Consider the following 27,884-nt stretch of genomic DNA (forward strand, 5'->3'; position numbering starts at 1 on the left):
ACTGAATAAAAATCTGTGGAATTAATAAACAGTGGGTCAGATCCTAGGCATTCCATTCCTTGGGGTGTTTGGATTTTGAGACTGATTTGATTGACCTCGGACCGAATTTTCCAGAAACGATCAATATACTTTTAAGACTTATTGGTTTTCCTGATTCATGTTCCAATAGAGGTAATAGAGAGGGACCCTTTGGAAGCATTATCCATGTGGAAATGTGACCTTGGCATTTTTTAGGGCTAACAATGACACAAACTTTCATCTGCATAACAAAGGCAGGCACTTTGCAACCCTATCCTTTGGGTGACAATTCTATTTGATTCAAGGTCTGAGTGTCTGACCATGAAGACATTCTTTTTATGTCACAGGCATTCAATTAATGTTTATTTGTCCAATATACACACCAGGCACCGTTCTAGGTTCTGGAGCTTAGTAGAAAAACTGACCAAGTCCTTTGAAGCAGTTAGCTATTGAGCCACCAGAAAGGAAAAGAAAAAAAAGAAAGAAAGAAAGAAAGAAAAATCCACTGATGTGGCTTCTCCACTCCCAGGTAAGAAAACAAAGACCCAGGGCCATAACGTCTTCCACATTGTTTTATACACATAAGATAACAGTGTTCTCAGAGGTGCATTGATGAATCAATACAAATAAAAGCTCACTGTTTGTAACTGTGTGTTCCAAGAAGCTCTTCTGTCACACAGGTGGAGAGTATTCGCTTTGCTAGTGCAATTTGTAAGAGATCTGTTTTCAAAACACCTACAGAAAGTGTTCTGAGACTACATGACTGATTTTGTGGACATAGCTGCAATACAGCAGGTTGGAAAACTCGGAGGGGGCTTTGTCTGTGCTCCGGTGGGGGGGGGAGTTCTGCAGGGCTAGCTGGATGGGGTGTTTCTGATCTCTAAATTGTCTGGAAGTCCTGCATGAAACTAGCCACTGTGACTTCAGAAGGTTGTGTTTACCCAGAAAGCGGCCTCAAAGTGCTGAGCGCTGCCCAAGATGTCCCAGCAAGATGGACCCAACTCGCAAAGGGTTTAAATGATTTTTTTTCCCCGTTGAGAATAGCACTTTTGAGTAAAAATCCAACACAATCAACTCTATTATTTTTTTCACATGAAGACACCAGAAAGCATAGAAACTAGCTAACTTCCTTAAGCTCCACCTTACTCGGACGACCCATGTTGTCCATAATCTTACTTCAATGTGGCTGTACATTAGAATTTCCTGGGGCTTAAATACCGATGCCGGGACCCCTCTCTAGAGATTCTGATAAGCGCTGATCTGGGGGACGGCCTGGGCATTGGGACTTTTTAAAGCTCCTCGGAAGCTTCCCATGTGAAACCAAGGTTGAAAAGTGCCGTTTTAGGATGAGTCATGGCATTTGACCCACGACATCGGGGAGAGAGAGTCCTGAGAAAGAGTCAGGACTTGGAGGCACGCGGTCTAGAGAGAGAAACCATCGCTTGGTTTCACGTTCAGCTGGATAATGCCATTTGGTGTAAGATGAAGCTCCAGGGGGTCCCGACCATTTGTATCGAGGTTTCCTGTCCTGTTTTCCACACTAGCCCAAGGAATAAAACCTCCAGATTGCTACCAGGAAGGACAGCCTTTCCACGGTGCGAGCTCATCCTGGCCAAGACGTGAAGTCATGGGTTTAACTGGACATAAGCTACTGTAAGAAATAAAACACACGTCAGTTCACCAAGTTGGGGGTCACTTAAAATGGCACGGGACTAGCCAATATGGGGAAAATGGCCTTTAACGCCACTTGTGAACCAGGGCATTGGAGTCCCCCAGAGGCCATGTTCTTCTCCAAAGAGGGGTATATTTATAGAAAGAACAAAACCTTTATGCAGGATAAGGGGTTGGATAATAATATGTGTGAATACACTGATGTGTCTGAACAGTTTCTTGGCTGTCTGCTTTCAATGGTAATAAATATCCACTAAAAGCCGTCTGCTATATGTGTTTCTGGTAAAGTCTCGCACTTCCCTGCATGAATACATTCAGAACGTAAGCACCACACGCTGGACTATAGACACTCTGTTGTATTCTGAATTCTTAAGTTATGCAGCTTAGCAGCTGCGATAATGTAATGGTTTGCAAAATAATAGACTGGCGATACGTCAACCTGAAATAACACATCAAATAATGAATAATGTGGGTGCGAAGAGGTTTAATTTATACCGTGTTAAAAATCCTGCTCCAGAAATATCACACCATTTCAGTCTTTCCGAGCCAAAAAAAAAAAAAAAAAAAAAATCCTTTTACTTAAATATTCAAATAATTGTGGTAGAAGAGAATGCTTTCTTGTTTCTTTTTTTCCCCCCCCTCACCAATAAAAATGTCAAATTTACATTACTCTGCGAAGAGACATGCGAGATGAGTCTGGTCAGTTGTTTACACACACGCTTTGTTCTACTCTTAGAGTTCAGAGCATTTGTCTCCTTAGTTTCTGTCAACGTGTAAGAGTGAACACACTTCCCATCAGCAATGATTGGGCTTGGGGTAACGTCATGTGAAAAAGGAGGCTGTTTCTGTTTACATCTTAATTCTTCTCTTCCTCCCAAGTTCTCTCACTGAGGGAAGTTTGTAAGAGCTTTCAGATTTCATTTATTTGCTCATCTAGTGAATATCACACTTGTTTTGTGAACCAGAGGCCGAGATGTGCTCCCTGCGTCAGGGAGCTCATCATCGTGTGGAGATGTGACATCATGGAAATAAGATGGAAACAGGGGCATCCAACGCAGTGTGATCTGGGGTGCTATGAGGAAAATGCAGAGGGCTGGGGGAGCCCAAAGCCAAGAGTACTTATTCAGACTTGGGGAAGGGGCAGGGTTTCTGAAAAGCCTTCCTAAGGGTGTTACTTTTAGACCGAAGGATACGACTTGGAAGTTAAGGAGGTAGAGGGAGGAGGCAGTGTGTGTCAGGCAGACCAAAGCATGTGCAAAGGCCCTGAGGCAAGGGAGCTCATGGTAGTTGGGGGGACCACAGATATGTTCGGTGTGGTTGGAGTCTAACTTGCTCAGGGTCAATTAGGGGAAGAGCTGAGGCTGGGGAGGGCGGTGGGGTCCTAACCATGAAAGCCTTGTCATTACATTGAGGCATTTATCTAAGTACTTATCTTGAAGTAGGGAACCACTTAAGGGTTTTAAGTAAACCAGTGACTTGACCAAGCCTATGTTTTAGAAAGATCACACTGCTGTAACACAGAACGCGGACTTGGGGGGCATAAGAACGGCAACTGTTTGAAAGTGAAAGATGACAGTGGCCTGAGCCCAGGGAAGGGGAGTGGCAGGGAGGGTGCCTGGATTCTGCTCCGGGTGTCTTGGTAGCCGGTGGACTGGAGGGGGAGCAGGATTGTAAGATGACCAATTGCATTTTGGACATGTTGAATTTGAGGTGTTGAGACACCCAGGAGAACAGAGGTGTCCCTCCTTCTCAGGATATGTGGGGCTGAGCGGTAGAGAAGATAAATCAATGGGAAGGTGAGCATCCGTAATAAATGCACACCCTGAGACAGCTCGGGCCCGGCCACAGAAAGCTTTAGCCGACTTATTCTTGGGGTTTGGAACTAGAAGGAAAGGTAATCTCTGACATGAAACCATTTTCTCATAGTGTAGGGTCATAGTAGGTTCATAAAAACATTGTCCCCTCTCCAAGGCAAACTCCCAGGAGAAAGGTCCACATCTGCTGTTCCCTTCACTCATTTACATGCGACACTCTTAACACTCATTAGAATTTTCCATGAAGATCATTTTTACCTCTGGAGTCACAACATCCGGCCCTGGAAGGAAGAGACCCTATAGAGGGATACGGGCTTGTACAAGTTTAGGTACTTGGTGTTTGCATGCAGCGAATTGGAAACATTCTGTTTTCCATGTGTCTTGCATAAAATTGGGAGTCCAGGGCAAGTTATCACCAGGAAATACTGTCTGTCTTGGCTTTATTGAGTGACTGTAAAAGGACTATTAAAGGACTTCTCCAGATAATAGCGAGGTGTGCCCAAGACTGTGCGTGTGTGTAAAGGCCACCAGTTATTAAAAATACAAGCCACTGTTCCTCCACTCAAAGATAAGCAAACTTTAAAAATACCCTATCATTGGGGTGTCTGGGCGGCTCAGTCGGTTAAGCGTCTGACTTTGGCTCAGGTCATGACTTCATGGTTTGTGAGTTGGAGCCCCACATCGGGTTCTCTGCTGTCAGCTTAAAATTTTTTTTTTAATGTTTGTTTATTTTTGAGACAGAGAGAGACAGAGCATGAACGGGGGAGGGTCAGAGAGAGGGGGAGACACAGAATCCGAAGCAGGCTCCAGGCTCTGAGCGGTCTGCACAGAGCCCGACGAGGGGCTCGAACTCACGGACCGTGAGATCATGACCTGAGCCGAAGTCGGACGCTTAACCGACTGAGCCACCCAGGCGCCCCATCTGCTGTCAGCTTAGAGCCTGCTTGGGATCCTCTGTCTCCCTCTCTCTCTGCCCCTCCCCCTCTGGTTCGCTCGCTCTCAAAATAAATAAACTTAAAAAAAAATACCCTATCATTAATGATGGCTTTCTATATGTGAGGTTATTGTGTTAGGTCCTTACATAAGGAAATTATCTGGAATCCTTGATAACTGCCCTCAAGGGTGGATACTGCGGATGTAGAAACTAAGAATGTGGAGAAAGCCCGGTCACACGGCCAAGGTCACACAATTAGCAACAGATGAGGCTCTCAGTTTTGGGGACCGTGTGACTGCCAGCCCTGCCCTTTCACCCCACCTGGCTGCTTCCTGTAGCACCTAATTTGTCTTCATATCTTGTTTTGTAGCTAAATGAGTGCCCTGTGACGTCAAAGCTTGTAACTCTTTTGTTTATATAAACCCGGATCCCAAATCTCCCCTGTCTTACCAAGCCAAAGCATCTTATATTTCTGATGTTTTTCCTGCCCTGCCTAGCACGGTGATGGGCTCCTGGCCCGAGTGAGTGCTTTGGAAATCAGGATTTGATGCATGTCTAGATAGCACAGTTCAAAGGTGCATTTTGTTTTCCAAAAAAATGCTTCCTGTTGGAAAACAGAAGCAACTGTGTAATTGTGCATACAGCCGGCCCCGGGGATCACGAACTATTCTCCCTGCCTATGAGTCTACTATATTCCCTTTCATGCAAAGTACTGGTGACAGGTTGGTGATCACCCTTTGCTCAGGGCCAGGCTGCAATGTTGAGGCTCCCCCAGAGAGCAAAGGTAAAGGGACGAGAACCCAATGGCAGGGACAGAAGATACTGCGTCCCTAGACATGGGACCTACTCTGTGGTTGACTGTATGTTCCTGGGCAGAAGATTAAACCTCTCTACGTCACGGCTTCCCTGCTCCTACAGGACAAGGGCAATGACCCCCATTCTCTGTGCCTCCCCAGCAACTCAGGATCACACTACGAAGTAACGAATATAAAAATGCACTGGAGTAAAGACGGAACAGGCTTGCGAGGCCTTAAGATCATTGCGCATCACAAGGCAATGGAAACCCACCTGAATGCCTGTCACCCTCTAGGCGGCTGGTAGACCTGGGAAAGGTGCTGTTGCTTTTAAGTCAAGGCGTCCCCTGAAAAGAGTGCTGGTCCCCAGTGTCTGCCCTTAACAGCAGATGCCATTTCTCACTTTTCCTGCCCTCCTTTTACATAAATGTTTGACTCCGATTCTGAAAACGGTCGTAAAGTCGACAACAGGGTAAAACGTCCGGTTGGAATTCACACATTCGCCATACATTGCAATCAGTGTCATTCTCCCTTACAGGGGAGGGTGACACGGGGGGGCTCATAAGGAGTGCAAGGGCTCTCTTCCTGTGAGCCATGGTGACGGCCCCGTTTCTTCACATCTAGCAACCAAGACGAATAGGCTACCTGATGGTCCGGTGAGGTGTCTGCTTCTCCTGCAGGCCCAGCAGCTTGCAGATCTAAGATCGCGTCACTGGTATGGGCCCACAAGTGGAAAATAGGTCTGTGTGTTTTGAATGTAAGTACGTACTGACACATACGACCATGTTTTATGTATGATGCTATGTTCATAGTCTGTCGGTTTTTCTTAAATTGGTAAACAGTGAATAACAGAAGTGGTAACTACATACGTTCGGATTTATTAACCACCCATGATCTATCAAGCATCCATCTGGAGATTCTAATGGTTAAATGGTTAAATAGAAGTTTCCAGGTTACTATGGATTTTTTTTTTGTGCCCATGCCCAGATAACTCTCTCCTTACTGTGACCAGGTTCTACAACCCCAGGGTGCACAATTCGCATTTCTAAATGATTGGTTGTGAACAGAACATCTTACATCGACTTATCGTAAAAGTCAAAATATTTTCCACAGAACCTAAAATCATATTCAGTATAAGCCGTAACTATTAATCTTAGGTTCTAGAGCTATTGGGATAGAAGGGAGCATACAGGAGGCACTGACTGTATATTAGCTGGTGACTCTGTTATTGACACAAGAGTGACACAAGAGATATGTCTCAAAATAAAGACCTACACACAACCAGAATAGGAAGTGAAGGGTTTTTTTCATCAGTACTCAAATGGCAGAAAGAATGCAACTCATCATGAGTCAGGAAATCAAGTCCACCTGAAAGTCTAGATAGACCCTCATATATTTTTTTAACGCTTCAACTGCGTTTCCCTTAAACGAAAAAAGAAAATCACTGAGTTGTAAGCATTCCAGCCAGAACAAGTTCCTCGAATTCAACCCTGTTCCTCTTCGTAAGATACAGCAGGTTGCTTATCTCTCAAGAGAGCTTTTGTGATGCTATTTGCCTTATGGCTTTTCCACTGCACTTTAGTCTAGGACATCTAAATAGACTCCACAGCTCATGGAGAGGAATGCCATGATTCCAACAGGAACTTCTGGGTTTCCAAAACCCACAAAGCATTCCACCCCCTGCAGGGATGTAGGCATTTTGTCCCTGCACCGAGCCCAACATCCCGAGGACAGCTAGCTTTGCGTTAACCTTAGTCATCCCCCACACTGCATTAGTCACTCCAAAGAAGGACAAATCCTTATTATTTTACAGGATCATCTCTGCCAGGGGCTACCATAAAGTAAGCATGCTTCAGAAAATTAACAGAGTAGTTTTGAGCCGAAATCTGTAGTATTAAAAAAAAATCCAAAATGATGGCGAGGTATTTGAAACAACAACAACACGACAGAGGACGGTTTGCATCAATGGGGGTGGGGGGCATAATTCAAACCCTCCAGGCATCAAAGCTCCTTAACATCATCAGCGCCTCCTTTGAAGACTCCGTCACCCCACAGAGGAAATTTGCAGCTGTGCGACTAATGGATCTGTTTGTAGCCCCTGCTCTTCTCCCCAGGAGCTCACTTCTTCTCTCCCCATCCCAAAGGGCAGTCAGTCCCCACCCCATCTCTTTCCCTCCTATCTCATCTCTGACAGCACCTCCCCCCCATGCACAGCACAGATTTACTGCAAATTTCTCATCAGTTACCTGTTAAGAAAAAAATTTACACATCATAGAGTGTTCTACCTTCCCAGGAATTCAGAATTTTCAGGAAAACAGGGCTACCAGAAGGGATGTTGTGTACAATGCAAACAAACATCTCCCTTTCTTTGGAGCAATTGCTCGATGCAAAACAAGCCGCCCGCCACGTTGCTTACCCTCTCCACGCTGCGTCTTCTCAGAGATCCATACGGAATTTTCAGTAAAAGTCTTTGAGATCTATTCGGAGCCACTGCAGCCTGAACCACCATGGTGTTGGAGCCGTGTGAGCAAGTGTGTGTGTGTGTGTGTGTGTGTGTGTGTGTGTGTGTGTGTGAGTGTGTGTGCTCCCAGCAAAGTGAGAGACAAGGCTTCCTCAAAACTAAGTTATGGTCTCCTGGAGGTTTCCCAAATATCAAATAACCAAAAGAGCTTTTTCTTTTGACTGTATGAGTCAAGATGTGGTTCGTAGGGAGGCGGGGGGATGGGGGAGCAGAAAAATAGCCCAAGTTCTGTAACTTCAGCCTGACTTCAGCAGCGCGGATTTAGCTGCCTCTTGTCTGTCCCTGCCTGTCAGTCCCCTCGGTGAGACTGCATGTCCCAGAAGTTGGCAAGCGATGCCTCTGGGGAGAGTGATCCAGAAATGTCAACTTTGCTTCTCGTGGCTACGGACGGTAACCAGGTCAGTGGTCTAATCAAAGCTCCATCAGACGTAGTATTCATTCCATCACGTGACTCCAAAGCCCCTCGGCCGTACAGTAGGTCACATGCTCCCCTTAAAAAGACTATTTGGAATATCACCATCTGGTGCGGAGATTAATGTGAAATCCTGCATTCTGATTTCACTCTTTTCCGAGCACAGGAAAAATGTTTGCAGACCAGTGACATAACGCACTGGGGACTTGGGGAATCCCTCTTCACAGTCATAAATTACACATATGACCCTGAGCATCAGATGTGCATATCTGGTTTTTCTCTCTCGCTTTCCAATGCATAGAAAATAAACGTGGGAGTGCAATTAATTATATATGTGGATGTAGTCCGCAAAGATAGAGTGTGAGTGAAGGAAAAAATGTTGGTATCATATGGTTCTGATGAATCAAATCAAATACACCAGACAGACTCGCATTTGGCACGTCTTCGTTTAAATGTTTGTGTCAGAGGACATTTATTTTTACGCATGCCAGTTAACATGAAGCAGTTAGGTTCGATTTTACAAGGCTCTGAAAAGGACTAGATTCAGATTCATCCCTCATATTTCCTATTCTTTTCTGATAACAGCGTATGATTCCAGATCAGACAACCCTATGAAGGATGGTACACGTGATCTAAAATGTTAACTTTTCTGTAATATTTTGTAATTGATATATTCTTCATCTATGGCTACCTCTCTCTGCTCCCTGCCCCCCCCCCCCCAAATCTGCTTATTTCTCCAGCAGAAAAATTAACGATAAATAAAAACAAGTCAGGGGCTTCCTGAATTGGAGGTCTTTTTGTTTTCTTGTTGTTAATGTATTTCTACATCCACTGGTCCTCTCTGTGCTGGGTTTTCAGAAAGGGATGCCATTTCCTTTGTAGTAATCCATGCTTTTTGGTGTTAGCCTGATATCACTTACGTGCTTTGGGATCTGGCTTTTATTTATTCTCTGCGGGCCAGTTTATTGCAAACCATGGAAAAGAAAGTTCTGTTTATTCAAAGACTCTAATAGGAAGTGGGGTGGGGTGCAAGGCGAAGGAGCAAAGGTTTACACGGCTGGAAAATGAACCAGGAAAGCCTCTCCGAGGTGGGTGCTGGTGGGGGCGGGGTGGGACCGACGGAAGCAGGGCCTGGTCATCCAGCGCAGACACGCATTAAGAGGCAGTTAAAGAAAGCATCAAGTTGATGTGGGAAATTCCAAATATACAACAATCGGGCTTTGTTCGTAATGGGTTCCATATGTGCATCGGAGAGCCAGGGAAAGGGTGAGAGAGAAGGCGAGCGAGGAGGAGAGACGGGAAGGAAGTTACTCAGCCCGGCTTGCGGAGCGGCTCCTGCAAGGAGGTGGTTTAGATTTACCTTTTTCCCTCTTTCTCACCTCCTTCCTGCACTGCCTGGTTTCAAACCTGGCTTCAAACTATCTGGGGATGGAAATAAATCCGGAATGGTATCCAATTATTTGGCCAAAGGCATCGGTTTCCTTGATAAAACCACACTGGACGACGTAAGGGTTTTGAATGAAGGACAGGCACATTTTCAAAAACACTTATCTGTCCAGAGTCCCGGGATGTCTTCCTTCCAGCGCAGTTTGAGTGGGGGGCCAGGGAAGGGGGGCGGGGGGCGCTGGATCAGAACAGCTGAGAGAGAAGTCAGTCTCTCTCCTGACCCAGGCCGGGTGAAGCCCCTGGGAGCTGAATTTATTTATATTTGACTAAATGCAACTTCCTGTTTCCCAGGGGTATTAATGAGTGTTTCGCTGACGAGTTAAGGCCTCATGGCATAGTTCAGATCATAAAGGACACTTTGATGAGCTAAGTGCAAATAAAACAAAAACATATGCATTTGATTAAGGTTAAAATACATATAGAAGAGAATGTTAATGGAAACAAAAATAACCCTGAGCCAGACTCCCACACATTTGAGCCCCATACGCTCTACCCCCCAGGGGGGCGAGGTGCAGGATCCTTTCCCATATCAGCCCCAGGGCCTTCTCCCAGCTAATGGGGACGAGGAGGTGTCTCTGGAGCTTTCCCCAGCCCCCACAGAGTAACTAGCCACCTTCACAGACAGATCTGAAGGCTCTCAAAGGTCAGCTTGTCCAAAAATACAAGCTGATAGTTTTGCTGTGGGGAGTTAAGATTTATACATTTAGAACTAACTGCTGAGACGAAAGCATTTAATTTCAGAAAGCCATTGTTAAAACACAAATATGTTTCCCAGGAAGGGATGTGCACTCGTACCTTTGCAGATAGGACCACTTTAGGAGGGGTGAGGGGAACTCACATTTACTGAGTGCCTAGCCTAGGTTACCCAAGGCTATCTCGATGGCAGAAATGAGTTTCACGGTCCATATTTCACAGGTGATGAAACTGGGGCTCAGAGAGGTTTGATAACTTAACCAACGTAACACAGCTAGAACTGTCAGACCGAAGATGAAACCAGAGTCAAGCTGTTTCGTATCAGGGCCTGACTTGATCCATTACACTCTCACATAACACGAGGACTCTATTAGATTATAGCAGATTAGAAATTCAAAAAGGAGATATATCCACGGGACCCAAGAGAGATAAGGGAAAATTCCCTGTCTTTGAAAAAGAGAGAACTTAGGGGCACCTGGGTGGATCAGTTGGTGAAGCCTCTGACTTCGGCTCAGGTCATGATCTCGCGGTTCGTGGGTTCGAGCCCCGCATTGGGCTCGCTGTAGTTAGAGCAGAGCCTGCTTCAGATCCTCTGTTCCCCTCTCTGCCCCTCCCATGCACGCATGCTCTCTCTCCCTCTCCCTCAAAAGTAAATAAACATTAAAAAAAGAAAGAGAGAGAATTTAAGTACAGGAAATGGCATTTGAAGGAACAGTTCTCGAGTCTCTGGTCCCTTGGTGAGCAGCAAGGAGCAGCACAGAAGCTCACAGGGGCTGTGCAGGTAGCCCAGTGGGAGCCAACACAGTCCCCGGCCTGGGGGTAAAGGGACGAGCCAGATTACCAGCACCAGGGCCAGGGTCACCTTGCGGAGGCTGGAACCCTGTGGACCCACTGGGTGAGACCTGATCACTGCTGGAGCCACGGGCCAAGGTGGAGTAGGGAAGGCCCTGGTCCTTCCCTCCTCCGTTCCAGCCTACCCTCCCCAGCCTCCATGCGCTGATGACAGTTGACAGGGAGCCTTGGAAACAGCCATGGGGGTGGGGGACGGAAAGAGAAGGAAGAGATCTGAGGGTAAACCAGGATCGGCACTGAGACCAGAGACGGGGGACCAAAGGACTGGGACATGGTGAATAAGGAGTAACTAAAAGAAAACAGAAAAGCAAGGGGAGAACGTTTCGAATAGCACACGACTTGGAGAAAGCACGTTTTTGCCAGGATGGCGGGCACGGAGATTCCCCGCACATCCGGGGCTCAGGGTGATGGCCCACGGGACAGATGGGGAGGATGCCATGGGGGTGCGGTGTCAGTGACCCCGGGGATGTGGGGTGGAGAAGACACACTTCTGTTCCAGAGCCTCTGAAGCCCCTGCTTTGGATGCCTCTTGGAGCAGAGCACTGAAGGCGGGTGGAATGGGGTTTTGTTTGTTTATTTTGAACACTTCCTCTTCATCTCAGTGAGAATTGTTTACATTCAAACTTCGGAATGAAAATGCATGGGGATCGATTGAACCATATTTCCGGAAAATCAATGGTCTTGACATACCAACGTAAGATGTATCAGATCAAATGGGTGTTCTTGGTCACCGATAGCAGGGGGGTGAACGGGGGGTGGGGGACTTGGGGATAACGGCCTGTCGGAGAGAAAGCATTCGACAACACGGAGATAGTGGGAGGCAGCCGTGGAAGAGGGGGAGACTCCACCGGCTGGGTGTGCGTGTGGGCGCCATGGCCACTCACGGATCAGCCCAGCGGCCATGGGGGAGGGGCAGAGAACAAGAGGGAGGCCAGGGAAAGAGGAGATCTTAAACGACTAAGTGGAAGAAACACGTCACTTACACCAGGGAACCGCAGCGTGAAGGAGGCAGGGTCTTCAAAGACCCCACCAGGGACTCCGTCCACAGGACAAGAGCTGGGTTTAGAGGCCAGGCCAGTCCCACAGAGAGACTACGGATGCAGTAGAGGCAGCTCGGTGAGCAGGGCTCGTGCGGAGGGACAGGGACGAGGAACCCACGGTAGCCCTGAGCCGGGAGAGGGAACACTGGCTTTGAACGAAGTTTGGGGTTAATTGCTGTCATGCAAACCAGGTGGGAGGATAACCGGGATGAGACTGAGCCAAAGACACACACGAAGAATTCCTCAGCAATCTGGAACATTCCTGGAGCCGGGGTGAGAGGAGTTTGGGAGGGAAGCCCTGTCTTTCTTCAATGTTCCGTCACCATTCCCGTTAGCTCCTGACTCAGCCAACCTGGGTCATTCATGTCACGTCTTATTAGAATAAGCTATGGCTGAGGTGACGCGAACAGAAGTGCTACCCACATCCATAATTTTCTGTTTGAAAAGAGGCCGGAATTTAGGCCAAATATGAAACCTAATACCCCAAGAGCAGGAGGAAGATATCAAGCAACACAGTTATCACCAGACCTCAAAGGGCCAAGGCCGGTGAGACTATTCACAGGTCACACAGGGAGGATGGTTGAGGGGCCTCTTGGTTTTAATGCAGGTTTGGCCTGATGCAGGACACTATTGGCAGTGTCCATTTTTGGACGGTCTCTTCTTCCTCATGTGGCATCTGGAGGAAACTGTAGGGACAATTGTAGCCAGGGGGGTGGGCAGATAAAATTTTCTTTGCTTCTTGCCTTTCCCTCCTTCCCTCCCTTCTTCCTTCCTTCCCCCTTCCTTCCTTCCTTCCTTCCTTCCTTCCTTCCTTCCTTCCTCCCTCTCTCTTCCTTCCTCTCTTCCTTCCTCCCTCTCTCTCTCCCTTCCTTCCTTCCTTCCTTCCTTCCTTCCTTCCTTCCTTCCTCTCTCTTCCTTCCTCTCTTCCTTCCTCCCTCTCTCTCTTCCTTCCTTCCTTCCTTCCTTCCTCCCTCTCTCTTCCTTCCTTCCTTCCTTCCAACCTCCCTCCCTCCCTCCCTCCCTCCCTCCCTTCCTTCCTTCCTCCCTCCCTCCCTCCCTTCCTTCCTTCCTCCCTCCCTCCCTCCTTCCTTCTTTCCTTCCCTCCCTCCTTCCTTCCCCTCTGTCTGTCTCTAACTTCCCTTGCCTATTTAGGCTACATTCTGGGCTTTATTGAATAGTCTGCCTCCATGACCAGCCAGGCAAAGAAAATAAAAGGAATTTGAACCGAATTGTTCAGTTTGGCTCCTAATTACTGTTACTGGTAGAGGTCTGGTGGGCCAGGACGAGTCTACTAATTGCTTCTGATATGACATTGTCTGTGCTCTCCTTGTATTCCACGCCAAGCTCTACGATATTGGCTTTGCCCCCGTCTAAACCAATTTTTAAAACATCCTTCTATTGCTTACACTGCATCATTCATTTAGCACTTATTTTACTGAGGGTCGAATAGAATAATGGCAACCCCGTTTCAAGGCACAGTCTGCCGCAGGCACCATTCTAAAAGCTTTTAGATGTATTCATTCTTTAATTCTCGTAACGTCTTGTCAAATGGGCACTTTGCCTTTTCCCTACATGAAGATGAAGACACTGAGGCCCAGAGACATGAAGTCACCTGGCCCAGGTCACACCGAAAGAGGCTTCGGGGTTCGTTAACTGCTGGACTCTGCTAGATGCCTGCTATGGATCAGGTGCTGCTCCAAGAAGGGAGGACACAAGGGAACTTCTGCTTTCTGGAAGCATTTGTTTTTGTTCCTCATGCTTAGTTCCCCCCTGTGATGAGGTATTCATAGTGAAACCTGGAAGTTTGCTGAAGAGCTACCCAATAGGATAAAATGCGATCTGTCCAAGTTCTTTGGAAATGGTACACACACACACACACACACACACACACACACACACACACAATTTCCACTCTCACTTTGGTACACTGTTTCCTGTTGCTTCAACATAACAGCCTCCCTGGATCTCACCATCTACCTCTCTGCCTCTTCATACATATTTTCCTAGGACATACATGTTTCATCCATCTGAATTCCTTAAAGGTCACACAGTTTAGCCACATACACTGGGTGGTAAAGAGGCTCCTTTGAGAATGCCCTGTTCGGTAGGTTTCATTGGGGTAACTAGGAGTAGAGAATTAATTTGCCCAGAAGAAGACCCCCCTCCAACCCCATTCCCCATCCACTCAAAAATACACATCTGGTCACAAAGGAACCCAGACCTTACATTCTTCCAGGGTAGGGGAGAAAATACAGCATTTGCTGCTTGGAAACTTCATGTGCTAATCAGGGATCCGAGAATCTCACTCAATCTTGATGGCAACGATCAAGCTGTAGGGAATGTCAAGTAGAAAATACGAACGGCCTGTGCGGAGGATTAGTCTAGATTCTGTCTTAGCGCCCTTTGCTTCATGGGCACCAAATGCCAGCTCATCAGCCTGCTGGCGGGATTATTCAACTCTTCACCCAGAGAAGGAGGGAGCAGGCAGAGATCCAGCTTGCAAGCAGCAGACGAATTTCATTCCTCCACATAAAAGTCCTTCACATCTGCCCTGGATATGATTTGCCCCCATCAGAGCTCCACTTGCCCTTCCCAGCATGAGGCTAAGTCAGGCAATCAATGGCTGTAGCCTGGGATAATGGCTATTCTGCATGGTGGTAATGGCTTATTGCATGTGCTATTCGAAGTGATGTCATGTCCAGGTCCTGAAGAATCGATAAGATTGCCAGGATGCCTGTGTGATTAATCGGGTAATAAGCTGACCCGTGTGGGGCTGGCTGTGTGGATTGGCTTGTGAGACCGTCTTGCAAAGCTCTTTTTCATGGGCTATCCATCCATGTGGATGGATTTTGATAACTAGCATTGATTTGCCATTTTTATGAAGTGCCGTTTGCACAGGGTAAACTGTGTAATTGCACCCAGAATGGCAAAATAAATAATGTTCTTATCTATGGTATTGACGACCCAGGATTAGCTGAATATATATAGTACACCTCTAAACAGAGTCAATGGATGTTGGCTTTTGACTTTTACGAGGCGCAGCTCTCAAATTTCAGGTGTCTTAGATAAGCATTGGGTGGCAAATGATCGACTTTTAAATCTGCTACTAATTTCCATGCTACCTTTTTTTCCAGGAGAAGTTTAACATGATTTTCTTTAATAGGAGAATGGTTACCTTGTTTTAAGTAATCCCTCTGGTGTTGCAAAGGACGGTGGCTTTCTTTGGGGCCGTCAGATTGCTTTCTGTCCTGTGCCCAGGACAGTGTCACTCCCAAGGGCAGGTGCCCAATTGCCCATGGTTCTCTGGGATAACCCACCTGGTCTGTATTTTACCAACGTGGGAAAGGAAAGCACTTGATCTGTTTAAAGATGGGTGCTGAGAAACCTCCCATCATAAGCATAGGGTTTATCTTGAGTGTGTCCTAGATGGTTCCTAACATCCCATAGGTCAAAATGCAAAAGGGATACACAGTAGACGATCAAGGCCAGAATGGGCAAAATACCTACCACGGACACGTGCTAAGATGTGAACGAAGATGCATAGGGGACTCTCACTGTTACTGTACTTGGCGTACTCCATTCTCTTTGAATTCTAAACCTTGATAGCACGAATGCAGATAATAGACGTGTGAAAATTAAGTGACATAGTGGAATCACGTGTGGGAATAAAGGCGGTAAGAAATGACAGTAGAGCCGGATTCTGACATGCAGATTATAGAAAAATATATTTTAGAACTTATCCATGAGCAACAGGAGTCATTACAAGCTACTTCTTGCAAGGAAGTGACACCATCTAGCCTGAACTTCTTGAGCTTGAGTGGTAAAGGCTGAGTGGTAGGATGGAGAGCCCAGGTGTATCAGAAGCCAAGAGAACAGTTGCAAGGTTATTGCCATCATCCAAGTGAGAGGGGATGGAGCCCAGAACCAGGACAGCAGTGCGAGGCTGAATACAAGATACTGGGGAAAAATAAATGGTAGAGGGAGGCATACAGTGATCCTCTATCATGATGGAGTAGAGGAAGGATGGTCCTATTAGCCAAGTACCCAGAAGGAGGACCAGGTTTGGGGAGATGATAATGAGTAGTTCTGGACACACAGAGCTCCTGGTGACCGAACATTTTGACCTGGAACGTAAGAGGGGAGTCGAACCTAGAAATGTTGCTTCGGATTTCAACTGCAGACAAGTAACCACTAGTCAAGTTATTAGTTAAGTGTGAGGGCAGGCATTCAAGAACACAAAATTTACTTCTTCTCACACACCTCTTCTCAAGAGTTTACTGGAAGATAGTCTCCAGTAAAAGAAAGTTAAGCCTACAAGGCGGGGGGGTGGGATTTGAATTCCAAGTAAAGGAGAATGAATCCTAGGAGAGCTGACAGAGGGGTTTCTCAGAATAATGAAAAGAGGAGCCCCAAGAACACAGTCATGCTAGGGACTCAGAGAGGAGCTCGCCCAAGAGGTGCAGGAGCACCGAGGAGCCCCGGAAGGAGGTCTCAAAAAAAAAACAAAAAAACAACGCATGGATTGAGTATCTGATGAGTGCACCAAATTGAGAGCAGATACAAAGCTCCTTAAAGATTAAAGATCTTAGAGAAAAATGACTAATAGGTGCACAGAAAATCAAGCAAACAATGAAACAAGGCAATTACTGCCACCTGGAAAAACAGAAAGTTGTAAAATCCAGGAGATGTGATCATAACACACACCATTTCTCCAGTGAAAACAATACATTGGCCATCGTAATAAAACTGAATTTTGATTTAAACCGTGGTATAGATATATTGGTAAAGGTGGACGGAGAGAGATAAGTATTTGTAGGGATGTGGAGGAAGCCTCATCTTACAAAGGATGTCCCTGGGGAGAGGACCCGGAGATGGGGAGAAAGGGTCTGAAGCCTGGTGTTTTTCTTTATAAGCCTTCTAGTCCCTCTTCACCTTTAAAATGTTATGAACATTGCCCTGCACATGCATCATTTTGATAAAAATGAGAACTGAATTGTAAACAGAGGAGCAACGTTCCGGGCAGTGTGAACAGACAAGGACTGGGAGCAGTGGGTGGCATTATGGGGTCACTGATGGCCTTGAGAAAGTGTGTGCAGCTCTCTGGCAGCAGAAGGGAGAGCTGGAGCCACCTGGCCTCCTTCTGGATGGACAGATTCGAGCCTTGATACTGGGTTATTCGATCTGACGAGTAATGTTTCAGGAGACCTGCTTGATTTCCTCCGTTTTCCTTTCCTTCGGTGTACGTTTCAGAGCTCTTGGTCTATGGATCTGCTATGGAAATGGCTACTGAATGAGAAGCCTCCAAACCACCTTGAAAAGAACCTTAAATCCTTTGAAACAAGATGAGGACACATGGACGAAAGGAAGGAAGACAAATACATCAGTAAGGGCATTGCCACCAATTCTGGAGATTCTCCTGGAGAGGCATTCATGCACTTTGACTGGACCTTCTGTGTTCTTCACTTTGCTGTGATATTGTGTGTGTGTGTTTGCATGAATACACTCATGTACACACTCATGTATGTTGTTTCCTCTCGTGAACCCAACAGCACTGTAGCGGCTACAGGAGCCCCAGAGTGGTGACAACTAATTATGAAACACCAGGTCTGATATGTCCCTTTTATCGTATCTTGCAGAAGTCTTGCATTCCCACAAAATCCCCCAGTGGCCCTTTGTAATCCTGGAAAGGAAGTGTCAATCTGGAAACAGCTGTTCTTCAGATAGTGGGATGACATCCTGATGAGCATACTATGAGCAACAGAGGAAACCTAAGGCTGATGGGACTGTGATGCAAATATTTTTTCTAGACAATTAGACTCACATGAGAAAGCCTATATTCCTTAGCAGTGCTGAGAGGAGAGTCAGTGACCTATGAATGACAAGTCCTCAAGCCCTATGGGATGCTGGACACTTTTCTCTGGTTCTCTCCTGGGAGGTGGTTCTGGAAAGGCAGCCCAGAGTCACCTTGCTCAGAGGCCCTACCCAGGAAAACCCTGCTGGAAAGCAGAAGAAGCCTGTCCCCAGGGCTCCACGCCCCTGTTGGCTGCAGAGCTCAGGACCGGGTACCTCTTGCCATTTTGGGAGACGTCAGGAGAAATGGCCACAGATTGATGAAGTCAAGGCCAGGAGTAAATGCTGTGCTTCCACAGAACCAAAACCCCTGATAATTCCAGGGAGAGTGTTGGGTGGGAGTGGTAAGAGTGAACATAGGAGTAAAGAAACAGAAAATGACTTATTGCACTTTGGCGATTGAAACAGATGCCTTTATAGGGGAAGGCAAAGGGAAGATGCGGATTAACCCATGAGCACCTCCTTTGCATCAGGCATGGCCCTGGGCACTTGCTCTAAATTACCTCTTTGAGACCTTCACTACGATCCTGTAAGCTGGGTAGAATTAGCTACATTTTATTGATAAGGAAATCAAAGCTCAGAAAGATTAAATGCTTGCCAGCCTGCTGACAGTCACACAAGTAGGAAGTGGCGCTGAGCTGGGACTGAGACCCAAGCTCATGCAACTTTAAAGCTCATTTTCAGTATTCTCTAGGGATGTATAAATGGAAATACATCAGAGGATCCTGTCCTTCTTAACAAGGCTTGCCCTCAGGAGAAACTATTTTATGAAAGCCTAAACAATGGGGAAGGGAAGCCTTCCTGGGGAGCCTACTGGGGAAGGGAAATACACAACTGCAGCCGGGGCGCTAGGTTTCCAAGTGAGGGAAGGAAAAAGCCCAACTTCAGCCCCTCCACCTATCCTGTCTCACCTAGGGGAGGAAAAAAAACTTGAAAAACACAGGTGAAGATGAAGTCCTGAAGGCTCACTAAAAGACTGAGAACGAGCAAGGGACTATACAATGCCTCTCCTCCCATACCTTACCACCACATTACTAAAGGCCTATTTCCCATAGTTCCTTTCATACAATACATCATGTCCACCTTGAAATTACAAGGCATACTAAAAGGCAAAAAAAAAAACCAATTTGAAGAGACTGAACAGGCATGAAAAACAGAGTGAGATATGGCAGGAATTTGAATTATTAGACCAGGAACTAAAAAAAAAATCAACTAAAATTTATATCCTAAGGGCTTTAATGGAAAAAGTTGGCAATATGGAAGAACAGATGGAAATGAAAACAGAGAGATGGGAATTCTAAGGATTCAAAAGAAATTCTAGAGATCAGGAACTGTGAGAGAAAAGAAGAGTGACTTGACAGGTTTACTAATATACTGGACACAGATGAAGAAAGAATCTCTGAGCTTGATGATAAGAACATAGTAACGAATAGAATTAAATGTTAATCTAACAATATCAATGATCACTTTAAATGTCAATAGTCCAAATATACAGCTTAAAAGACAGATATTATCAGAGTGGATCAAAACACAGGACCAAACTATATGTTTTCTATAAGAAACCCAAAGACACATATAGATAGAAAGCAAAGGGATGGAGAAAGGTATACTATGCTAATACTAATCAAAAGAAAGTAGGAATAGCTATATTAATTTCAGACTCAGCAGACTTCAAGTAAAACTATCAGGAATAAAGGGGGTATTACATAATGATAAATGGGCCAATTCTCCAAGAAGACATAACAATTCTTAACATATATGCTCCTAATAACAGAGTGTCACAATATGTGAGACAAAAACTGATAGAACTGCAAGAAGAAAAAGATAAAGCTATTAGTATAGTTGGACATGTCAATATTGTCCTGTCAGAAATGGACAGATCCGGCAGGCCCAAATTCAGTAAGGACAAAGTTGAACTCAACAACACCATCAAACAACTGAATATGATGGACATCTATAGACTATTTCATCCAACAAAAGCAGAATACATATTCTTCTCAAGCTCACATGGATCTTTCACCAAGATAAACCATTTCCTGGGACATAAAACACATCTTAACAAATTTAAAAGATTAAAAGTCATATGATGTCTTCTCTCCAACCACAATGGAATTAAACTAGAAATCAATAACAAAAAAGATAGATTATACTTGAATATTAAACACCATAGTTCATAATAACACATGGATCGCATAAGAAATCTGGAAAGAAATTTTTAAAAGTTTTTTGAACTAAATGAAACTGAAAACACAGCTTATCAAATTTGTGGAGTGCAGTGAAAGAAGTTCTCAGTGGGAAATTTATAGCATTAAATGCATAAATTAGAAGAGAAATCTAAAAATCAGTAATACAAGCTTCCCATTAAGGAATGTAGAAAAAAGAAGAGCAAATTGAATCTAAAGTAAGCAGAAGGAAAAAAAATAAAAATTAGAGCAAAAAATCAATGAAAGTAAAAACAGGATATTAATAGCAAAAGTCAATAAAATCAAAAGCTGGTCCTTTGAAAAGATCAATAAAAGCAATAAATGTTTAGCTAGGATAATTTAAAAAAAGAGAGAAGACACAAATTACTACTATCAGGTGTGAGAGAGGAGACATCCTTTGGACATTAAAAAGATAATAAATGAACACTATGAACAACTCTGTGCCCACAAATTTGATAACCCAAATGAAACGGATCCATTCCTTGAAAGACAATCTGCCAAAACTCACATAAGAAGAAACAGAACCAATAATCGATAACTTTGCAAAACAGAAAGCCCTAGGCCCAGATAGGTACAATGCTAAACTCTGTGAAACATTTATGGAAAAAATTATACTAATCTTCCACAATATTTTCCAGAAGACAGAAGTAAATACTTCCTAATTCATTTTATGAGGTCAGCATTGCTCTAATATCAAAACCAGACAAACACATTACTAGAAAACTACAGACTGATATATGTCATGAACACAGATGCAAAAATTCTCAACAAAATATTAGCAAATTGAGTACAACAATGTATAAAAAGGATAAAAAGTGAGATTTGTTCCAGGTATACAAGGTTGTTTCAACATTAAAAATCAACTAATGAAACAAAAATGCAATGAAAAAAATCCTAAAGAAGAAAACTCACACAATCATATCAATAGATGTAGAGAAAATATTTGACAAAATCCAACACCCATTCATGATAAAAGCTCTCAATAATCTAGGAAATAGAGAACTTTCCCAACTTAAGGATATCCTCAAAAAGCCTTCAGCTAAACACCATACTTAATGGTGAGAAACTTGGGAGTTTCCCATTAAGATCAGGAACAAGGCAATGATGTCTTTCTCATCATTGCTTTCCGATACCATATTGGGATCCTAGTTAATGCAATAAGACAAGAAAAAGAAATAAAATGTATACAGATTGAGAAAGAACATACAATATATAAAGCTGTCTTGGTTCACAGATGACATGATGGTTAATATAGAAAATCTGAAAAAATTAACAAAAATACTCCTGGAACTAGTAAGTGATTATAGAAAGGTTATATAATACAAGGTTAATATACAAAAGTCAGTTGCTTTCCTATATATGGCAATGAACAAGTGCAATTGGAAATTAAAAATATGTTACCATTTACATTAGCACTCCCAAAGTGAACTATTTAGGTATAGAAAGTTCTAACAAAATATGCACAAAATCTATATGAGGAACATGAGAAAACTTTGATGAAAGATATCAAAGAAGATCTAAATAATTGGAGAAAAATTCCATGTCCATGGATGGGAAGACTTGATATTATCTAAATGTCAGTTTTTCTCAAATTTGTCTATAGATTAACACAATCTCAGTCAAAACCCCAGCAAGTTATTTTGTAGATATGAACAAACTGATTCTGAAGCTTATATGGAGAGGCAAAAGATCCAGATTAATTAATTCAATATTGATGGTAAAAAAGTTGGAGAAAGCTGATACCACTCAACTTCCAAGACTTACTATAAAGCTACTTTAATTAAGACAGTATGGTACTGGTGCAAGAATAGATAAATAGATCAATGAAACAGAATAGAGAGCCCAGAAACAAACCTACATAAATAAAATAAACTGATCTTTGGCAAAGGAGAAAAGGTAGTACAATGGAGAAAAACAATCTTTCAAACAATCAGTTCTGGAACAACTGAACATTCACATGCCAAAAAAAAAAAAAAAAAAAAGAATCTAGACATCAGACTTGATAGCGTTTACAAAAATTAACTCAAAATGGATTGCAGACTTAAATGTAAAACACAAAACAATAAAACTCCTACAAGATCTAGATGACCTTGGACGTGGTGATACCTTTTTAGACATAACACCAAGGCAAGATCCATGAAAGACATAATTGATGAGCTGGACTTCATGAAAATGAAAAACTACTCTGCAAAGAACTGCCACGAGAATGAGAAGAGCCATAGACTGGGAGAAAATATTTTTAAAAGATGTATCTGACAGGTGACTGATATCCCAGAGAGACAAAGAACTCTTAAAACTCAGCTATGAGGAAACAAACAACCAGTTTAAAAAGTGGACCAAAGACCTTAACACACATCACCAAAGAAGATATACAGATGGAAAGTAAGCGTATGAAAAAGATGTTCATGTGATATGTCATTGAGCAATGGCAAGTTAAGACAACAATGAAATACCACTACACATCTATTAAAATGGCCCAAATCCAAAACACTGATGACACCAAATGCTGGCAAGGATACGGAGCAACGGGAGCGCTTGTTAATTGCCGATGGGAAGGCAAAATAGCATAACCACTTTGGAAGATACTTTGGTCATTTCTTGCAAAACTAAACACTTACCATACAATCCAGGAATTGAACTCCTTGGTGTTTACTCAAATGAATTGAAACCTATGTCCACACAAAAACCTACACACAGATGTTTATAGCCATTTATTCCTAATTGCTAAAACTTGGAAGCAACCAAGATATCTTCAGTAGGTTACTGAATAAATAAATGTTGGCACATCCAAACAACAGCCTATTATTAAGCACTAAAAAGAAGTGAGCTATCAAGCCACGAGAAGGCTCGGAGGAAACTTACATGCGTATCGTTAAATGAAAGAAACCAATCTGAAAAGGCCACATACTGTATGAGCCTAATTATATGGAATTCTGGAAAAGGCAAAATAGGAAAGGAGACAGTAACGAGATCAGTGGTTGCCAGGCAGGAGGGAGGGGGGAGGGATCAATGGAGCAAAGTGGATTTCTAGGGCAGTGAAGCCATCTTACATGATTCTGCAATGGTGGATACATGTCATATGTTAGTCACCCATAGTCAACCCATAGAATGTATAGCACCAATAGTGAACCACAATGTAAACTACTGAGTGACAATGATGTGTCAGTATAGGTTCCTTGATGGTGATAAACATATCGCTGTAGTGTGGGATGTCGTGAGTGTTCGGGAACCGGAGTACAGGGGAAATCTCTTTACCTTCTGCTCAATTTTGCTGTGAACCTCAAATTAGTCTGAACAATATTTTCCAGCAATTAATAAAATAGAGTATACAGAGGCTGATCTGGAGATGATAGTGATAGGATGAACTGGAGGGAAATAATAGATACAGGAGAATAATTAGATGGTTAGTCCAAGCGAGAGGTACTAAGGACCTAAACTGGGCCCATGAAATTAAGGGTTGTATTTACAGAAAAGGGTGGAGTATGTGATCCCGTTCCCTTCTAGGGGAGAGTATATCTAGGAATGCGCAAACAAGATTATTGGAAGTAATTGGAAAAGTGTGTGTGTGTTGGGGGGAGGGGCAGCTAAGGACAGAAAGGGACTACATTAACGACTTGGTGGTATTTAAATAAAACAACTTCTTGCTTAATTTTTCCCTGAGGTGACCAAGCTCACACTCACCCTTTGGTATGCCACACACAGACCACCCCCCAGACAAGACCCTACAGCCACCTGACCATGGCAGACCATGGTGGTTGAGCAGAGGGTATCAGCTGTCAAAGAAACTTCCCATCCTGCGGCTCAGTCTCTATGTATACTTCAGAAAATAGCGATGCTGGCCATGAACCTCCCGTCACTGGAAATCCAGAAGGTCGCTCTCCTTTCTTGACCCATTCCTCCTGAAGGCATAACTTCCTGATCCTCTAGTCAGAATGAATGCGAGGTATCGGGACCCCAGTATCCAGCCTGCAAAGGGTGATTCCCTTCGGGAATCCTGCCAGTATAATGTTGCCTCAATTAGATGACAGATTATAAATTAATAAAGAAAAGAAACCCCAGACTCTCACGTCTGCCAAAACACACCATTCCCTGTGAGGTTCCTGAAAGGGACTTAGTGATGTATAGTGAAAGGGCCAACCCCCCACAGCCTTTTCCAGATTCGAGACACAGACTGGCTGGTCCTCAAAATGTACCACCACCGCCTTTCCCAGGGGAGCGCCAGTGTTGTTCTTGGAAGGAGAACACTTTTCTTTCAGCTGTATTACCCCCTGCATGCTTCACACAGTCTGTAGCTCCCTACGCCCCCATCAGTAATACAAAACAGACCTATCACCAACAGAAAACCCCGAGAAAAGAGTAAGAATGACCGTGGTTGGTTTGGGGTAGAAATGATGTTTAGGTTGCTACGGATGATGGGGGCTTTCAAAGATTGTGTTTCTAAAGCCATCACAGGAATAGAAGTATCCTTGTCAGCTGCTGCTGCTTTAAAAAAACCAGTCACTCAAACAGCCTTATCCCATAAAATCAATTCCTGAGGAAGTCTTAGTAACCTAATCCCTAGGAGAGTGGACAAGATTGAGACACCGGTGCTCTGTACAGAGTGATGTTTTCTCTCTCTCCCACCCTCTGCACGCTCCATGGGAAAAATACAGTATGTTGAGCCCACCCTCTCCTTTGTTTTCTGGAATGATCACTTCACTTCACAAACACATCTAATTCTCCCCGGGAGTACCCACTGTGGCTGCTTCTGTGTCTTTGGGCAGGTGTTTTCTATTCCTTCAACCCATTCATTCAGACGTCTGGACATTACTTGTCCTGAGAAGCCATTTCTCCGCTATGTCATCCATACAGACCATTCCGCGCCACTCAGGCATTTAGCCACTTTATGGTTTTCTTCCCCCGAGGCACACGAGCGAGAAATAAAGACGCTGTGTGAGAACTGGACAACTGTGGAATAGAATCCTATTCAGCAGCAGGGACAGAGTCGTAAAGACGCTGGGGGTGGCAGAGGAGGACCCATTGTGCGGAATAAATGGAAGCCTTTACTTACAAACACATCCATGAGCAGGTGCTCCAGCGTCACTTCAAAGTCTTCCAGTTTGGCGGCTAGAGTCATAACGAACGCTCCGATTTGCGCTCAGGCCTCGGGGGTGGCCCCAACCTGCACACTCCTCAGCTCAGAAAACACGGCCGGTGTCAAATTTAGGCACAGGCGGAATGGGCACTAGTGGGACGCGGAACAGAGCATCGCAGACCGCGCCGATGGAGCTCCGTAGCCAGAGATCTTTAAGGGTTAAAAAGAAAAAGGCTGCACTAATGGCACGAGGGGACCACCCTGGGTGCAAAGTGATGTCACCAGGTAAAGAATCCAGCCACCGCCTGCTCTTCGCAAGCTTCCTGGTCTGAGGTGCTGCGTGAAACCCCAAAAATGGGTGAAAGAGAAGGCGCCGGGGGGATGATGCCAGGCAGCAGCGGGAGAATGGAGGAAGCCGTCTGACTCTGATATTTATAGGGCCACATGTTTTTGACTCTAGCCCATTTCTCAGTTCATTTCTGACCTTTCATAAATGGCCAAGCACACTGGAGTGTATTGTAGAGCGGGGGCAGTGGGTCCCACAGAAGTTGGCTGTGACCAATGCTGGGGCAATTCACACAGACACGCCATCAATAGTTCTTTGTGAAAAACCCATCAGACCTTGTTCTGTACACGACGACAGAAAAGCACATAGTCTTGTGAAAAACAAGGAAACGAAAGTTGTGGGGGTACTAAATTTTTCCTCAGAATATTATTAGATCCTTACACTCTCCCCCGTCCTCTGTCCTCCCCACCCCCTCTCTTGCAAGAGTAGATAAACATCAAGGAAAAAAATTTAATCTCTTGTGTCAACTCCTCAAGCTTCTGCCAGTAAAGAACATCCACTATATCTTGCAAATGTCATTTCTCCATTTTGGCCTTCAAAGTCTGACATTTTTTTTTTCTTGCCTAAAAGATTTTAACATTGTGGTAAAACACACATAACGTAAAATTCACCATCTTCACTGCATTCGTGTGTAAAGTTTAGTACTGTTAAGTGCATTCACATTGCTGTAGGACCAATCTCCGATCTCATCTTACAAAACTGAAACTCTGTGCCCATTAGACAAATCGCCGTCACCCCCCTTCTTCCCAGCCCCTGGCACCCACCATTCCATTTTCCGTCTCTATGGATTTGACTACTCTCAGTACCTCATATAAGTGAGATTATACAGTACGTAGTTTGTACCCAGTCCTTTTTGTCTGGCTTCTTTCACTTAGCATGTCTTCAAGGTTCATCTATGTTGTAGCCTATGTAAGAATTTCTTTCCCTTATAAGGCTGAAATCTTATATCCTAAGAAAGACTCCTGGTTTGGACAATTTTTCAGGCCTGGGAAAATCTCTCAGGAACACTTGGCTGTCAACTCTTTAGTGGCCATTCCTGCCGTGACGTCCTAACCCAGACAGCCTTGGTCTGCAAGTGAGTTCTGTCCTGTTCCCTAAACAAGCCGAATGATCCATGGCGAGTCTAGTCTCTGACTCCACACAGAATGTGACCACTTAACAGTCAATACTGACGGCAGAGAAGAGGGTGCCCCGGGTGAAGTTGAGGAATTACAAGAAGTCTCTGCTCTACAATAAAACTTTCCCCACTTTCTGTTGGCAGAGCTCTGGTCTCAAGTGGGAACAATCGAAACTCTCCAATTTAGTATCTTTCCATGAATTTCCATTTTCCCAAAGGAGATACAGACCCCCTTGAGTCAGCATTTAACATTTAAACAAAGCAACCACAAAGTAAAGGACAAAGGAAAAAAGTTGATAAAAAGCATCATACTATTTCTAAAGCGGATTTGGAATCTGTCAGTAGTTTAGCTTGACAGTTGGTCATAAATTGTACGTAAATGTTCTCTGAGTTATGGTTTCAATTCTGTTTTGGGGTCTTTCATGGAGGAATTCGAGTGACTTCATGACCAGCATCTCTGTTTAGGCAACGGCACCAGGGAGGGGGAGGCAATGCTGTGATGAATGGCTCCAATAGCCAAGAATGTACAGAAAATATATTTCCCGGATGGGTGAACTCGTATTCACAGAACTTCCTATCAGCTAATGTGTTTACCATGTCTGCAACTGGTACAGTGAGTAGAGCAACCAATGTCAGCAACAAAGACTCAGCACAAGCTGACTTCTTGCCATGGAGCTGCCATCTTTTGTTAAAACTATGGCCGTCCGGAAAATACTAAAAAAGGCTAGGTGCCTTCTCTCACCAGGTGAGAGCACTGGGCAAACAATCAGCTATATGACCAGGAGACCATTGGGGAAGACAGGTGTAGACATACATGCAGTACGGTCTGGTCTCCCAGCAATCACAGGAGAGCTTTCAAGGTCAGGTTTTCTGTAGCCCCCCTCTTTATGAATGGAATTTGGGCAAAGTGTTTCGAATATCTGGAATTTTGTAAAAGGTATACTTGCTTCTTTCATTAATTTTCTTCCTGACATGGACAAGGGATCTACCAATGGAGAGCAGTTAATGTTTTTCACTCAAGGCAGGCAGTCTCCCAGCCCCAGTGATGAGTTTACATGTTTTTTAAGGAGCAGGCAGTGGCTTCTCAAGAATATAAAC

At 44.4% G+C, this 27,884-nt stretch overlaps 1 protein-coding gene across 6 annotated transcripts in view; it reads right to left on the reverse strand.

Annotated features, from left to right (window-relative positions):
- FRMD4A (FERM domain containing 4A) overlaps positions 1–27,884 on the reverse strand; it is a 614,500-nt gene that overhangs the window by 303,937 nt on the left and 282,679 nt on the right. Inside the window, exon 1 of one of the 6 annotated variants that reach the window (XM_042944932.1) lies at positions 25,300–25,343. The exons of 4 other annotated variants lie outside the window; for them this stretch is intronic. In XM_042944932.1, the coding sequence (XP_042800866.1) occupies positions 25,300–25,311 (12 nt within the window). In that variant the 5' untranslated portion in view covers positions 25,312–25,343. Of the gene's footprint in view, positions 1–7,647; positions 7,987–25,299; positions 25,344–27,884 lie in introns of those variants that run through there. One more of the 6 variants, XM_042944930.1, reaches the window with a different exon arrangement.

This window comes from Panthera leo, chromosome B4 (genome assembly GCF_018350215.1).
Source record: "Panthera leo isolate Ple1 chromosome B4, P.leo_Ple1_pat1.1, whole genome shotgun sequence".
In the NCBI taxonomy this organism is placed as follows: Eukaryota; Metazoa; Chordata; class Mammalia; order Carnivora; family Felidae; genus Panthera; species Panthera leo.